The sequence below is a fragment of the Dendrobium catenatum genome, unplaced genomic scaffold (assembly GCF_001605985.2).
Source record: "Dendrobium catenatum unplaced genomic scaffold, ASM160598v2 fragScaff_scaffold_1676, whole genome shotgun sequence".
NCBI classification, from domain to species: domain Eukaryota; kingdom Viridiplantae; phylum Streptophyta; class Magnoliopsida; order Asparagales; family Orchidaceae; genus Dendrobium; species Dendrobium catenatum.
The window spans coordinates 52050-68504 of record NW_021320138.1 but is presented as its reverse complement, the minus strand read 5'-3'; the positions used below and the strand labels follow the sequence as shown (position 1 = coordinate 68504).

Below are 16455 nucleotides of genomic sequence, written 5' to 3'. Positions count from 1 at the left end.
ATAAATTATTATATTTATTATCGTTAATTAATGATTAATTTTAATTAAATAATTATAATTAATTTAAATTAATTATAATTATTTAATTAAGTTAATTTTAATTAATTAATATTTCTCATTAATTATAGTCAATTAATAAATTAATTAATTGTAATTAATTTGATATTAATTAATTATAATTATTATAGTTAATAATTTCTTGATCATAGATTTATAAAAGTAATATAATTATTAAATAAGAATTTAATAATTAATTATAATTAATTTATAATTAATAATATTAACTATTAATTAAGAGAGAACCCTCTTGCCCGATCTCACGTAGCGCACCTAAGCCGACAGTCCCGACGATCCAAGTATACATTTTTACTTTAAATCCGTCCTCACGTTGCAGGGTCGACAGGGAACCACCTTCATACGCTTGCTGGCGTTGAGAGACGGCCCGAGGCACTCAGAGGTCAGGAGAGTCTTGAAGCCGTATCAACAGTCAGACACTCCCATGCGATGCACCTGAAGCATAGACGAGGCGGGTAAGCCCTATACACGCTCTTGTTAGCGTGCACGGTGGGGGTTCTCACCTCTCGACACACCGACACCGCCGACACCTGCTACGAAGAGGATGATTTCCAATCTCATTCTCCGACGTATTGCAGCGGACCGGAGAACCACCTATCAGCGCATCGTTGGTAGCAAGGTAGAGCGGAGCCCCGGCTGCCCGATGCAATACGATTGACGGTGGGCAGCCCTAATACACGCTCTTTAGCGTGGTGGGGAGTCACTTGCTGTTTCGGTACGTCGACTGATGTTCTGGTACGGATTACTCTGAAGGGCCCATACACGCCTCGAGCGTGGTGGGGATGAAACAAATTGTGCTTAGTACCGCCGGTGCTCTACGGACACCTACCATACAACGCTCCTACGTAGCGTGGTGGGAAGGCCCAGCTCGCCCAATTTTCCCCCAACGGGGGATATCGGGGTCTGCCGAATTTTCACTGAAATGTACAAAAGACTTGAACAATTCGAAACTTTCTGACAACATATAGAAGACCTGTACTTGAACAAAAATACTACAGAACTTGACTAAAAATGAGCTATAAGGAAAAAATGAGGACCTGACGGTGAATAGGACTGTGGACCTAATTGAACAATTCAAATGAAAATCATACTTTGAACAAAATCAAAATCATTTGAACATTAAATTGTACTGCAAAGACTTCGAGGTACCCTGAACAATCACTCCAGCTCACTACTGAGACTCAAATGGACACAAGTGTGGATGAGTAGGAACTCAAATTGAACTCAAGTTGGAATAAATTTGACATCTGAGCAATAAAGAACTTGAAATTTCAAGAACAAACACACAAGACTCAAGCATGAGTTGAACTTATTACAATTAAAACAAATTATAATTAATTAAAAATCAACTCTAATTAAACTTAATTAAGTCATTAATCACCCCTGACTCCTTTACCTCTGTTTGGCTGACTTACGGGATTTGGCTGGAGAAGTGCGTGAAAGGCAGAGAATTACCTTCACAGCCGCAAGCTCCCTTTGCTTCTTCCGACCAAAATGTCGATCTTCCGATCCGAGAGAAAGGGAAAGTCGTCGAAGGCAACGAAGTCGAACATCCAGGTAAGAGCCGAAGAAGCGGCGGAAGATAGAAAGTTATCTTCACAGTCGGCGAGCTCCCGAGTTTGCTTCCGATCAAAGTGTTGAACTTCCGGTTCCTTACAGCCAGCGAGCTCCCTGTTTGCTTCCGATTGAAATGTCGTGACTTCCAGTTCGGCAGGAGAAAGTCTTCGAGGGAGCAGGATCGGACAAACTGCACTGCCAGCGAGCTCCAGTTCTTGCTTCCAATTGAAATGTCGGAACTTCCGATCCGATTGGAGATGTCGTTGAGGGAGCGGAGTCGAACAGAGAGAAGGAGAATCGGGAGAGTGAGTGAGAGCGGGATCGTGAGAGAGCAAGAGAGAGTCCGTGTGATGTGGGAGAAATGACGCGTCGCTAGATTTACGGGATTTTAGCGGCGACGACGTGCAATCATCGTGCAGATGTCGGGCAGGTACGCGAAATGAATTTTTTTTTTGTTTTCTTTAAACTGCCGTATACAGGTCAACATGCTTGCAAAAATTTGGGGTTTTTTTCCAAATTTTTGCTTGCATCAAGATGTCATAGATTAGTATCAAGCCTTACTGCTACCCTCAAATCTAGAAGGATGGGATTGAGAAGCTAATTCTAGAGATGTTGGAGGTAAAGATCATCAGGACGAGCATGAGCCCTTTTTTAACCCAGTCTTACTGGTCAAGAAGAAGGATGTGAGTTGAAGATTCTGTGTGAATTATCGAGCCATGAATAAGAAAATTGTGCTAGACAAATTTCCTTTTTCAGTGATCGATGAACTGTTGGATAAGCTATGTGGAACGGTGGTGTTCACGAATATGGATCTAAAGTCCAGGTACAATGAGATATGGATGAGAGAGAATGTCCCGAAGGCTGCATTCTGAAATCATGCGGGACACTATGAGTTCTTGATGATATTGTTTGGTCTCATTAACGCCCTTGCTACATTCTAGTTCCTTACAAACAGTGTGTTCTAACCATATCTCAAGAGATTTGTATTGATTTTCTTTGATGACATCCTTCAGAGTCCTCAAGAGCATCAACTGCAAGTCAACCTAAAGAAATGTTACTTTGTACAACTCAATGTGAAATACTTGGGGCACGTGGTATCTGAGGATGGAGTGGCCACTAATCAGGCTAAAATAGAGGTTATGTTGAAATGGTCTCTGTCGAGGACTCTGAAGGAACTAAGGGGTTTCATAGTGCTGACTGGGTACTACATGAGGTTTGTGAGGGGATATAACACTATAGTTTGACCACTGATGGAGCAGCTGAAGGTATGTTTTTGAGAGACTGAGGGAGGCCATGACCATGGTACTAATCCTATCCCTACAAGATTTTAGCCAAGTTTTTATGGTGGAGACTGATACATCATAGTATGGATTGGGGGCAGTGCTTATACAGGATCACAGGCTCATAGCTTACTTCATCTAGGTGTTGATAGCTAGGGGCGAGGTTGAAGTCAGACAATGAGAGAGAATTGATGGCCATAGTGCTGGCCATTCAGTAGTAGCGATCTTACTTGTTAGGCCGATATTTCATTATCAGGAAGAATCAGAAGAGCTTGAAGTACTTGTTAGAGCAAAAGTTGGTGACTGAGAAGCATCAGAGATGGCTATCAAATTGTCATATAATTTTAAGATCCATTATAGGCCAGGGCAGAGAACAAGGCGGTAGACGCCTTGTCCAAATGCATGGGGGGAGCTCTAAGAGTTAGATATTTCAGTGTCATTGATGTTGGATTAAGGAGCTATTAAAGAGGAGAGTGTTCAGGACGAGGAGATGAAAGGAATTAGGGAAGATATGCATATGGATGAGAGCATCCTTCCTGGCTATTCCTTAGAGGGGAGAGACTGTTATACCAGAGAAGATTTGTGTTACCAGAAACTTTAGTCCATATTCCTCACATTCTGCAAGAGTTTCACGAAAGCGCAATTAGGGGTAATTCAAGGGTACATAAAACATATAGGAAGTTGGCTGCAAAGTTGTATAGGAAGGGGATGCATAAGAATGTGGAGGAGATGGTGGCTAGATGTAAGGTGAGCTAGAAGAGCAAATATATGGTCATGGCTTCAGAAGGGTTACTGCAACCTCTAGCTCTTCTAGACAGTGTGGGAGGAGGTGACCATGAAATTTATAGATTAGGTTACCCAGATATGAGGGATTTACAGTGATTTTGATGGTGGTGGATAGATTAAGCAAGTATGCTCATTTCATTCTCCTACAACATCCATACACGATAGTGACAGTGGCAACAACATTCACCAAAGAGGATGTCAAATTGCATGGGATACAAAAGTCCATAATATTCGACCAAGATAAGAAGTTTGTCTGTCATTTTTTGAGGGACTTGTTCATGTTGCAGGGGATAATACTGAAAAGGAGCATTGCTTATCACCTCTAGATGGATGGGTAGACAAAGGTGGTAAACATAAGCCTTGAGACGTACTTACGATATTTTGCTTCAGAGACACCTTGGTTGTGGGCCAAGTAGTTGGCATGGGCAAAGTGCTAGTATACTTCATATCATGAAGCTTCATAGATGACTCCTTTCAAAGTGTTATATGAAAAGGACCCACCACACTTGGTACACTTTGAACAAAGCATCACATCAATCTCATCGGTAGAGCATTACTAGGAGGAAAGCAATAGGGTGTTGGCTGAATTGAAAAGGCATTTGTTGAGGGCTCAGTAGATCAAGAAGAAAAAGGAAAATAGGCGCAGGAAATACATTTAGTTTGAGATAAAGAATAGAGTGTCCTTGAAGCTTCATCCCTACAGACAAAGTCTGGTAGCTAACAGGAAGAATAAGAAGCTGGCCCTAAGGTATTTTGGTCCATATGAGGTATTAGAGAGGATTAGAGTAGTGGCTTATCGATTGAGCTTACCTCCGACCACTACTATACATCTGGTGTTCCACGTATCACAATTGAGAAGAGCTATCTGGGATCATGCATCTAGTTTAGAGTTACCTGTGCACTGACAGAGGATTTGCAAGTAATGTTGGAACCATTAAAGTTGAAAGGGGTGTAACATGGAGAGGGAGGGATCGAGAAAGTGCTGATAAAATTGAATAACCTACCCGACTATAATGCCATATGGGAGCCGTACAAGAGGGCAAAGCAGTAGTTTATGTCTTTCCACCTTGAGGACATAGTAGGACTTTGGGAGGCCGTATTGATAGTTTGATCCCTCTAGGACCAGTCATAGAAGTTATACGTCAGGCGGAAGAAGCTAGGTGGACAAGGGGGAATCCAATTGTATTTTGCATTTGTCTTCATAATTCTTGTAATAAAAATTATTCTTGGGTGTTCTTCTTTCTAAATTTCTTGTGTCATTCGCTGATTTAGCTGAAAGTGCATCCACTTCCTATCAGAGGCATCTTTCTTAATGACTTTGCTGCTTCTTAATTTTTTAATCCCATTTTAAGGTTACCAGTTATTTGAAAGTTTTTCGCTTAGGAAAAAGAAGAATGACGCTTACAACATAAACCCACTTTCCGGGCTAAAGGGTCCATTTTTCCTGAGATAGATTGGATGTTAATTAACCAAAATTTTCTCGATAATTACACCGAGGTTTATTTAGTTTTGAGGTCTTACTTCCTATGAGGGCAAGTCCTCATAGCTAATTATTCCTTCTATCATATAGAAGAGAACTCTCAATTAAGAATGAATTAATTTTTTTTTATGTGTGCAAGTGTTTTAAGCTTGGTTATTGGGGATAGAGGTAGACCAGATCAAGATCTCATAATACCATTATCTCAAGAATATCGTAGGTTTTAGTCTAACAACACCAACAATCATTGATCATAATGCCCTAGGGATCTGATTAGCATCCATGTGTTGCCTCCTCTCAGGGATCTCAAGTAAATTGAAAATATTAAATGTGGGTTTTAGTGTTATGTAGTTTTGGTTTTGGTTAAAGCTAACGGCTCTGCTTGGGAGTTTCCTGTATAGTAGGTCTTACGACTTCCCTTAGAAGTAACTTAAATGTTTGGGTTGGTATTATGGCTTCCCATGGAAGTAGCCTGAATGTTTGGGTAGGTCTTGCAGCTAAAAGTAGCCTGAATATTTGGGTAGATCTTATGGCTTTCATATTTAGAAGTTGCCTGAATGTTGTGAGTTTAGGGCAAGTTTAATTCACTTAGAAGTTTCCCTAGCATATTAATTAAGTGTAGTCTTACTACTTTCATTGAAAGTAGCTCGGATGTTTGGATAGGTCTTATGGCTTCTACATTTAGAAGTAACATGTTGGTTTAGCTTAGGGCTGGTTTACTTCACTTGGAAGTTTCCCTAACATGTCTATTAAATGTGGGTCTTATTGTTTCACTTAGAAGTGGCCCAACTTGACTTAAGAATAGGTCTCACTGCTTCTATTAGAAGTAGCCCAGATGTTATCAGGGACATAATATTTGTCCCTAAAAGTTCTCCCTCATACCCTAATTAAAGAAGAACTAACGATTTCTATTAGAGGTTGCCTAATGAACTTAGCTTAGCGAGGATTTAGCAGCATACACTTGATTCTGTACTTTCCACTGTCTCGACATCAGTGCTAATTTTTTGTTTACAGCAGTAGCACATTTGCGTTAGCACTTGGCTTCTAGTACTATGCACTACAGTTTTGTTTCTAGCAGTAGTGTTTGACTCATCGTACTAGCTTTCCTTACTTGTTTTAGTACTAGTCTTTCCTACAGTAGTAGCTTTAATTAAAGTATCAGTAAACTTTTTTCAGCACTAGCTTTGTTTACCACCCTGCATTGACTTTTGTTTACTTATTTGCAGGTGTTCTGGGCTATCAACGGTTTGAGCTTGCCAGGAGCTGGAGTTTGCAGCTTCAATTAGTGCTTAGAGTCATTTTTTTGTTCAGAAGAGTTTGTTTGAGTTTTAATGTAGTTAGTGTTCGAGTTTGCAAATTTTGGTGCTTTAGTTTTAGGAGTTTGGGTCTAGTTGGTGTGAGTTGTACATAAATTTATATAGTGCAAACATTGATTTACATTTCCTTTTATTATTTTGAATTAATTACACTAATTAGTTAATTAATTAAGTTTTAATTTAATTAATTAGTTAGTTAATTGATTAAAGTTAAAATTTTATTTTTAAATTAAACGCAATGCTCATTAATAAAATTTTAAATTAATTAATCAATTAGTTAATTAATCGAAGTTTTAATTTTATTTCTAATTAAATTAATTAAGTTTTAAATTACATTTTTAATTAATCAATTGTTTTAATTATTAAATTTTACTTTTATTTTTAAATTAGTTATTTAATTAAGTTTATTTTAAGTTTATTAATCAATTATTAAATTAATTAGAAGATTTAATTTAAAATTAATTAATTCATTAGTTAAATTAATTAAATCGATCAATTAATTAATTAGATAATGTTTTAATTTAGTCAAAACTCCTCGACTCTCCAAATAAACAGCCGCCCGACGTCCCCTCCCTATGAGGGGAGGTCGGGAGGGCACTCGCCTTTCAAACTCGCCCAATCTGATAGAATTCGACGGCCGAAGGCTTCGGGACAATGACTATAATATACAATTTTTCAACAAATTATATTGTTATATTTAATGCTTAAGTTATAATTAAAATTACTATTAAAAGCAAAGAATTTTAATAGTAATGAACTTACATTATAATTATTGTTTAAGTTATATTCCTATGGTATTAATAATAACTACTATTTTAAATTAAATTCCCTATTTCTTGAAGAGTTGCATTTCCTGAAGAGTTGCATGTGAGGACTAAATAGATCCTCCGTTGATTTTTTTCCCATCTAAAGGCTGTGAAGTTTTCTGAATTCAGTTACATGTGGGCCTCCCTTTTCCTCACTAATTTAATGTACACGGAATAGAGTGAGGAGCAGGAAAGAGTGGTGAAAAGAAAGCAGTTTTGGAGTGGGGCCACTCTGTTAGTGTTGTTCACGTGAAGTTGTGAAACCGGAAATGCTAAGAATGGAGTTCTGTATGCAAAGCAAAGAAGGAATGCAAAAAATTCCTGTAGTTGGAATCGGCAATGCACAGGCAAAGTTTCGCAATAGTGTTGTACGTGTAGTAGGCGACACAATGGAATTTTCTGAAGGATCTGTAAGCATTGTTCAACACAGTGTTTTCATTCACTATAGGAGCGACAGTTCCTAGTGAAGAAGATTTCAACTGAAAAGATTTTTGGCAGTGAAGGAAATAAGAAGTGCAGGTATTAACAGTATTGTTGAATAGAAGTTATTTGAAAACTATCATCAAGATTTGGAAGTAATTAATTTAGAACTATGTGATGAATTATAGTTTGGTGTAAGTGTGCAAACTAATTGAGGAAACAATGAAGGAAGATTAAGAGAGAAAGTTTAAAGGAGGTAAGAATTCTAATATTTGTTATTACCTTTTATATTACCAAAAATTCAGTAGAGTTTCTAAAGATGATAATCCAATCGTATTGGAGGATTTATCAGATATATGTACAAAGAAGATTTTGAGATAGTTTATCAAAGGAAAAAGGTTACGTGGTGTAAAAGTGGAAGAGGCGGTTCGTCAAAGAGGTAAAGTTTTGCAATTATAAATTACAAAAGTAAATGTTAGAAACTCTTGATGTATACAATATCAATTGATTCATTTATAATGTTAATTGTGTTAAGATAATTCCAATTATGGAATATGAAATGCATCTCTTATGCATTGCATGAATAAATAAATTCATATCCATATGAAAACTTGCAAATGAAAATCAGATAAAGCATTTTTGTTAATGTAATGTAATTGAGTATACTTCCAAGTTATCATATATGATCAACCTCTTGCAGATATATATCATTAAAATTTAACCTGAGATTCATGATGATTGTTGTAATACTTTTCTAGTTGATTATAAATTGAAAAGAGCTCATTTATTTCATATTGTCAATACATTCTGACATGTAAATGTTAAGAGACGAATTCTTATATAATTTTGTACATGACAAGCCAAGTATGAATAATGAATATGAAATATGTACTAAATATTAATTTAAAATAAAGTTTGGCTATAAAATGATATATAACTTACAATTGTATGTGAGACAAAAGGGTTCTCATGTACACTGCATTGTAAATAGAGCAAAAGGGACCCCATAGAATTATGATGCATGTATTACAAGTGGGGCAAAAGGGAACCCTAAAGAAGCAAAAGGAACATTTATGTAATTCAATGGCGATAATGCCAGGTTTACTTATTGAGCCTCATAACTCACCAGTATATTTCTTACTGGATGTTATTACAAGAAAAAAAAAAAAAGAAAAGATCGATGCTGACTAGGTTGTAAGTATTTAAATTTTATATGCAAGTTTATAAATCTGTGTAAGACTAAACTTAAGGTATGAAAACATTCCAATGAATTATTACTTTGAATTTCTGTAGTGGCGCTATAAGTGTTTCTTTGTTAAAACTTTAAATTATTAAATGCTTCTGTTGAGGTAATTGAAATATTAATGAATACTATTATGTCACTTTCCAAGAAAAAAAAAGAGTATCAGATGTTTAATGATGAAAAATGTTAGATTTATGCATGTTACACTCTTCAGTACTGTTAAGGGGTACTGTAGGGTGTTACAATGACGGGTCCCAAAATTAGTCTTCAAGGCTTCCAAGTAACCGCTGTTTATTTTTTTGGAAATTTTGACAACCTCCCAACGTCCCCTCTCCCCGCTAGGAGAGGTCAGGAGGGCACTCGCCCTTTCAAACCCGCCTAACTGGATAGGATTCAAAGGTAGAGGGCTTCGGGATCCTGGTATAGGTCTTTTGGTCCTCAAACGAAATGTTTCTTAAGAGAGCTTTGCAATTTGGTGTTTTCCCGGAATTTTAGCAGCTTTTCAACACCCCCTCCCCATGAGTAGAGCTTGGGGAGGGTACTTTCCCTTTCAAGTTCACTCGATCGGATTAAAATTAATGATCAAGGGCTTCAGGGGAAGAATCAACCTCAGAATCAGTCTTCGACTCCTCCAATTGAGTGATTGCGGCGCTTCTTCTCTTCATTTTCTCCTTTCCCCTGTTTCGAACAAAAGAAGGTGCTCGGGCTCGAGAACAGGGATCGGTCCCTATTTGTGTGGGCAATGCCGGATGGGAAGGAGAAGGGCACGGGAGAGTGCGGGATTTGGGTCGGTAGATCAAATGAATGTCGCAATTTGGTCGCAAGCAAGGTGGAGGAAAGCATTCGGGTTGGTGTATCGGATGGGTGTCGCGATTCAATGGCTGGTGGGGCGATGCTGCTCAGACTTCAGACGGATGGATGGACGGGTGGCAGGGGGTCGAGACCGGGTCAGGATAGGGTAAGCCACTCGTGGCTGGTGTCGCGCAAGGAAGAGGGAGGCCGGTAGGTTGGGGCTATCGCACGTGCGGTGTGGAGCGACCTGATCGAAAGTGCGAGCTGTCTGCATGGGGAGGGAAGTGGGGGCGGGAGATCGGTCTTCTGTTCCTGCCTGATAGTCGAATGAGCGAGTGGGAGATATTTCTGCTGTGTGAGGGAGTTTGTGTTGTGATTGTGGCAGTTGTGAGATCGTGAGTGAGTAGGGGTAGTGGGAGCTGCCTGGTGGTTAGAGGTCAACAAAAGCATATAAAACCCCTTATTTCTACTTCAAATGTTCCTTAGCATATCCTCTTCTTCCAGTTTGGTCCTGGTTTAACCAAGCCAGCATATATGCATAAATCCTTCACTGCTTTTGTTGTATTTTTTGCTAGCATTTCCGTGATTTCTACGCTGATATTTAAAAAAATTGCTATAATTGGTGAGACTACAAAGCTATAGAGAATGCTCGGCGTTCAGAAAAGCAATAACGGATGATGTGTTCTTTTCTGTATTCTTTCTGCGCATGACAAACCATGCTATAACTTTGATACCTTACCACATTATCAGAAAGCTAGGATATAAAGCATGTGTCCATGATTTACCTATTGACATCCAAGTTAGTCCTTATTTAAAGCTGAATATTTATGATCATATCAACCACTTTTGAGTTCTATTTCTTTTTACTATGATTTCCAGGAGTAGGTAGTCTACAATTCCTACAGCAGTTTCCATGTCAGTTTCGGTTATGGAATGAAAAGGGGACATAAACATACAGATGGGAAATTGATCTTCCTTGGGTATTGGCTGCAACTTTGAGGCATAAGCAAGATGTAAATTGATTCCATCTGCTTGGGTTTTTTGGGCAGTGACTGCCTTGGCATGAAAATTTCAATTGGAAGGTAATGAAGAAAAACAAAGAAGCCAATAGAAAGAGAGAGAAGTGAGAGAAAAAGAAGGAAATCATAAAACGTTTTTGTGAGCTTGGAGTGTCTTCTTGAAGAAACAAAAATATCGTTGCATCATAATTTTTTTTTAGTTTAATGCATGGAGGAACTTTTAATGTTCTTTTTAGGATATTTTGAAGATAATTAACTTGTTTTATGGCATTTTATGTGGATAATATAATGTTAATATTGAACTAGTCATGCATAATCATAAATGATTATGTTAGCATATTGTTGACAATTAAATACACTCAATAAAATATTCAAATATGATTATTATTAAACAAATATTTTTTGTTCCTAAAGCATTTGATATCATACATATGATATTTATAATAATTTTTTAAAGAAAATATACAGATTAAGTGTTTTTATTATACATTTTATAGTAAATTTTTTATAGTCGTATTGTGTCTGTTTTCGTGCTTCACTGTATGCACTCCACTTGCACCAATTTTGAAATAATTAACTTTTAGATTTCAAGAACTCATAGCAGTGATTAATCATTACTACCTTCAGTAACGAGTGGTGCTAACAAATAGGTCAAGCTAAACAAAATAGTTTACGGAATCAAAAAAAAAAAAAACTAAAAAAATAATAATAATAATAATAATAATAATAATAAATAGTTTACGGAATCAATACTTACACAAGTTGCAAATTTGATGATCCTAAGCTTTCCGGAATACTCCCAGTAAACTGATTTCCAGACAAATCCCTGCATTCAAGTAAAATGAATTACACCGATTTTGAATAGAAAAAGAACCATACAAAAACTTTAGGGAATTCTTTGTCATAATGGTAATCCTTGGCAGATAATATCCAGCCTCATGTCACATAGGTATAATCATTTATTAACAAAGATAATGACATACTCTAGTGAACCTGCATGTATACTCTTCTTTAAACATATGAATTTTGTAACGTTATCAAATATTTACATTTTATAAATTTTATATATCCTAGAGATCCATGGTTATGTATATCAAACTCTCACTATATTCAACAACAGTAAGAACCCTTGTATTGGATGCCCTTTTATACATTTAATTCCAAGGATCAACACAATGCCCTTCAGTCAACTATAGGTTAAGTTTCTTGCTGTAATATTCAGGAGAGAGAGTATTAGTTTACATTAAATTACATATCAAGTACAAAGTGAAACATAAGATAGTTTCTGTTAAAACGGAGAATTTGAGAGGGAAAAGCTTGAAATTATTCATTACAATCTTCCCTATTTATAGATCTATACAAGACATCCTAATGAGGAAATAATAAATTGCATAATTAATACATAAATAATACATAAAAATCTTTCCTAAATTCGCTCCCTCATTATGGCGTGATCCATGAGAGTATCCACGGATTGGCGTGATCCATGAGAGTATCCCACGGATTGATCTTTGTGTCCGTCGGATCCTTTGCACTAGGAACGGCTGGATTTCGATAGCTGGATTTCAACACTCCCCCTCAAGCTGGGAAATATGGATCCGTCATTCCCAGCTTGTCAATCATACGGAGAAATACAGAACTGTCCAATCCTTTAGTAAGGAAATCTGCAAGTTGATCCTTTGATGATACATAGTCAACACTTACTAGACCACTGTCTAGTTTTTCTTTAATAAAATGTCTGTCCACTTCTATGTGCTTTGTCCTGTCATGCTGGACTGGATTGTGGGCTATGCTGATTGCTGATTTGTTGTCACAATGTAGCTTCATGGGCTCATCCCACTTAACCTTCAGATCTTCTAGGATTATTTTGATCCACAGTAGCTCGCATATTCCCAAGGCCATAGCTCGATATTCTGCTTATGCACTAGATCTTGCCACCACATTCTGTTTCTTGCTTCTCCATGTAACAAGGTTTCCTCCAAGAAATGTGCAATACCCAGAGGTAGATCTTCTATCAACCGGTGATCCTGCGTAGTCAGCATCCGTGTAAACTTCTAGGGTCATTCCACAATCTCTCTTAAAGAGAATTCCTTTTCCTGGTCTTCCTTTAAGGTAATGCAATATCCTGTCTACCGCTTGCATGTGAATCTGCTTTGGATTCTGCATAAACTGACTGACCATACTTACAACAAATGCTATGTTTGGTCTAGTGTGGGAGAGGTAGATCAATTTCCCTACAAGTCTCTGGTAGGCCCCTTTATCTACATCTGGATCTTCTTTAGCTTCTCCCAATTTAAGATTAGGTTCTACTGGTGTTGGTGCTGGTTGCTGCTTACAGGCAAGTTTACCTGTTTCTCTTAGAAGATCTTTGATGTATTTCTGTTGTGAAATGAAGATTCCTTTGCTGGAGTGAGCTACTTCAATTCCGAGAAAATATTTTAGTCTCCCAAGTTCTTTGATGTCAAATTCCTTAGAAGATTTTTTCTTAAACTGGATTTCTCCTCTTCATTATTTCCAGTCAAAATAATATCATCAACATACACTAATAATATTGTGACTAACCCTGAATCTGAGTGTTTGAAGAATAGTGTATGATCCCCTTGACTCTGTCAATACCCATTTGTTGACCTATACAAAAAAAAAAAAATCAATTAACTACTCTGCCCGCACGTCGTCGCACGTCTGCGACTTGTCTTGCACGACCCACAGTCGCACGATCTTCTCGCGACGTCAAAAGGACAAAGGGAGGAAGGGAATCGAGAGACTCATACAATCTCACGCCTCTCCTCTCGGCTCCTTCATGGTGTTCGAATTCGCTCCTTCCACGACTTCTCTTTCCAGCCGGATCGGAAGTCGACATTTCGATCGGAAGCGATACAGGAGCTCGCCGGATGTGAAGATAACTTCCTACCTTTCGTACGCTTCTTCTGTCCCCTCCGACGACGTTCCCTTTCCTGCTGGACCGGAAATTTCGGCATTTAGATCGGAAGCAACAACTGGAAGCTCGCCGGCCGTGAAGACTAACTTCCTCCTTCTCGACGCTTCTCCCGCCCTCAGCCGCTGTTCGACTTCACCTTCTCGACGACTTTCCTTGGCTTGTCGGATCGAAGTACAGCATTTTGATCGGAGGCCACAACAGGGAGCTCGCCGGATTGTGAAGGGCTGTTCGACCTCGCTTCCTCCAAAGACTTTTCCTCTCTGTTGGACCGGAAGTTCAACATTTTGATCGGAACAACAACAGGAACCCGCCGGCTGTGAGGGTAACTTTCTCCCTTTGCGTTCTTCTCCGGCCATATCCCGTGAATCTGCCGAATTTAGGTATTTTTTTTTATATAAAATAATTATATTTAATTATAATTATCTTTATTTAATTATAATTAGTTATAATTATTAGTTTTAATTAATTACAATTTTTTTTTAATTAATTAAAGTTATTTTAATTAAATAATTATAATTAATAATTAATTATAAATTAATTTTAATTAGAATTAATTTCAATTAATTATAATTTATAATAAATTATTATTAATTAATGCTAATTAATTATAATTTATTAAAATTAATTAATATCAATTAGTCATAATTAATTTTAAATTAATATGACTTATGATTTTAATTAATTTTAATCAATTATTTTAATTAATTATAATTAAGTGGTTAATTAAAAATAAATAAATAATTAATTATAATTAAGTGATATTAATTATAATTTAAAAAAAAAGAGGGGAAAGAAAAAAAAAGAGAAGAAGCATGCTTGCCCCTCCTTGCCTCGGTCTTCGAACCGACACTGCCAGCCCGCCGGGATTTAAAGGTATAAAATTCTAACTTAAATCCCGTTCTCGACGTTTGCAGCGGACCGGGGAACCACCTATACGCGCTCTTGTAGCACGGTGGGAGGGAGCCCGGTGCGAAGCATACGGCGAGGCGGTAAGCCCTAACACGCTCTTTAGCTGTGGGACGGTCCTCGACCTCGACACCGACACCGCCGACGACTGCTACGCAAAGGTATGATGTTCCAAATCCCATTCTCGACGTTTGCAAAGGACCGGAGAACCACCTATACGCGCTCTTGTAGCACGGTAGGAGGGAGCCCCGGTGCGACGCATACGAACGAGGTGGGAGAGCCCTATACACGCTCTTGTAGCGTGGTGGATGAAATTTTGTACGGCCGCGGTGTCCAAGGACACCTACCATACACGCTCTAGTAGTGTGGTGGGAAGGCCCAGCTCCCCAATTTTCCCCCAAACGGGGGATATGCCGGGGTGCTGCCGAAATTTTCACTGAAATGCATAAGACTTAAACTATTTGGAGACATCATTTGAGCAGCAATACGAAGAACAACAGAAGACTCGTACTCGAACAAAAATACACAGAATTTGAACCAAATGAGCAGAGGACCTGTACGATGAACAGAGGACTTGTGGACCTAAATCAGAATCAAAATTCAAATGATTTCTAAAGACCAAATTCAAATGAGATAAAATCAAACTGAAATCAAAATCAAGTCAATAACATGCATTTGAACTTGCAAGGACTTCAGAAGAGCCTGAGCAAAGACTTGAACTTGTACGTTGGAACTCAGACTTGGATTCAAACACATACAAGAACAAGGATCGAATCATGTGCAAGGGAGTTCAAACAAAAACATGTGTATGGTTAACAGTGACTTAAAGTCCGTCACAAGACCTGGATGTATGAACTCCTACAACAAATCCTACAAATGCTTTGTTGATTGAGATGGCGATACGGGAAACCAATGATGGAGAATCCGCCTTCCTACAAACAAATGCAATACAATCAAACCACCCGAGATTGGTGAAAGGGTGGATATGATGCAGAAAGGATGAATCTCCTGCAAACATTTTCTAAAAGCTCGTAGTGGATACATCAGTCAACTACAAATGCATATGAATACTTGTGGATAACAACAGTGTGTTGCAAATACGATGAATCACTGTGGGCACAAGTACGGATCCCTTACAAATGCAAATGAACACTTGTGGATAACAACAGTGTATTGTACAACGAATCACTGTGGACACAAGTACATATATCACCTACGACAGCGGTGATCAAAATCTACAAGTACACCGGGTACAAAGGCAGCCCGATGTACGAAAAAGGACACCCCCTGGCAGAAGGGAGGAAAATGTTTGAACAAATTAAAACCAAACTTCCTGGTGTTCCAAAGTTTCTTCCTTGTCCCATTCTTAGGGAGAAAACAGCTCTGGTATCCAAAAACACCGGAAATAACAGGTCTGCTACACTGAAGATCCTAAAAAGGAGTTCTCCCCAAATCAACAGTCATTGACTCCAAAGTTCAGAAAGACCCTCCCCTGGTGATTGAGAAAGGGGGAGTCAATATCAAAATCCAACGCCACCGGATCTGCAACACTGATATAAGCAGACAGAAGGCGCCTACAACATTCATATTCGGCCTTTAAGGCCTTCAACAAAGAAAGTTCATGAACAAAGGCATGAAGCCTAAAGAACCCGATCCTTCTATACGGATCAATAGGAGTCGACAGGGTTCGAACTATCAAATAGATACACGGTTGTAGTGACCGGTGTATTTGTTTTAAATACATCTTTTTAGGCCTTCAATGCCTAAAATTAAGAAAAATTCATAAACAAGGCACAAAGCCTACGAGAAACCCGATCCCCTATCGATAAGTTGATAGGTC

The 16455-nt window shown here is 38.1% G+C and overlaps 1 protein-coding gene across 3 annotated transcripts in view; it reads right to left on the bottom strand.

The window, feature by feature from the left end:
- The window catches only part of LOC110109990 (receptor-like protein 4), a 59886-nt gene that overhangs the window by 12535 nt on the left and 30896 nt on the right, over positions 1-16455 (bottom strand). For all 3 annotated transcript variants that reach the window (XM_020841255.2, XM_020841256.2, XM_020841257.2), the window contains one exon: positions 11529-11597. In XM_020841255.2, coding sequence (XP_020696914.1) covers positions 11529-11597 — 69 coding nt within the window. The remainder of the gene's footprint in view (positions 1-11528; positions 11598-16455) is intronic.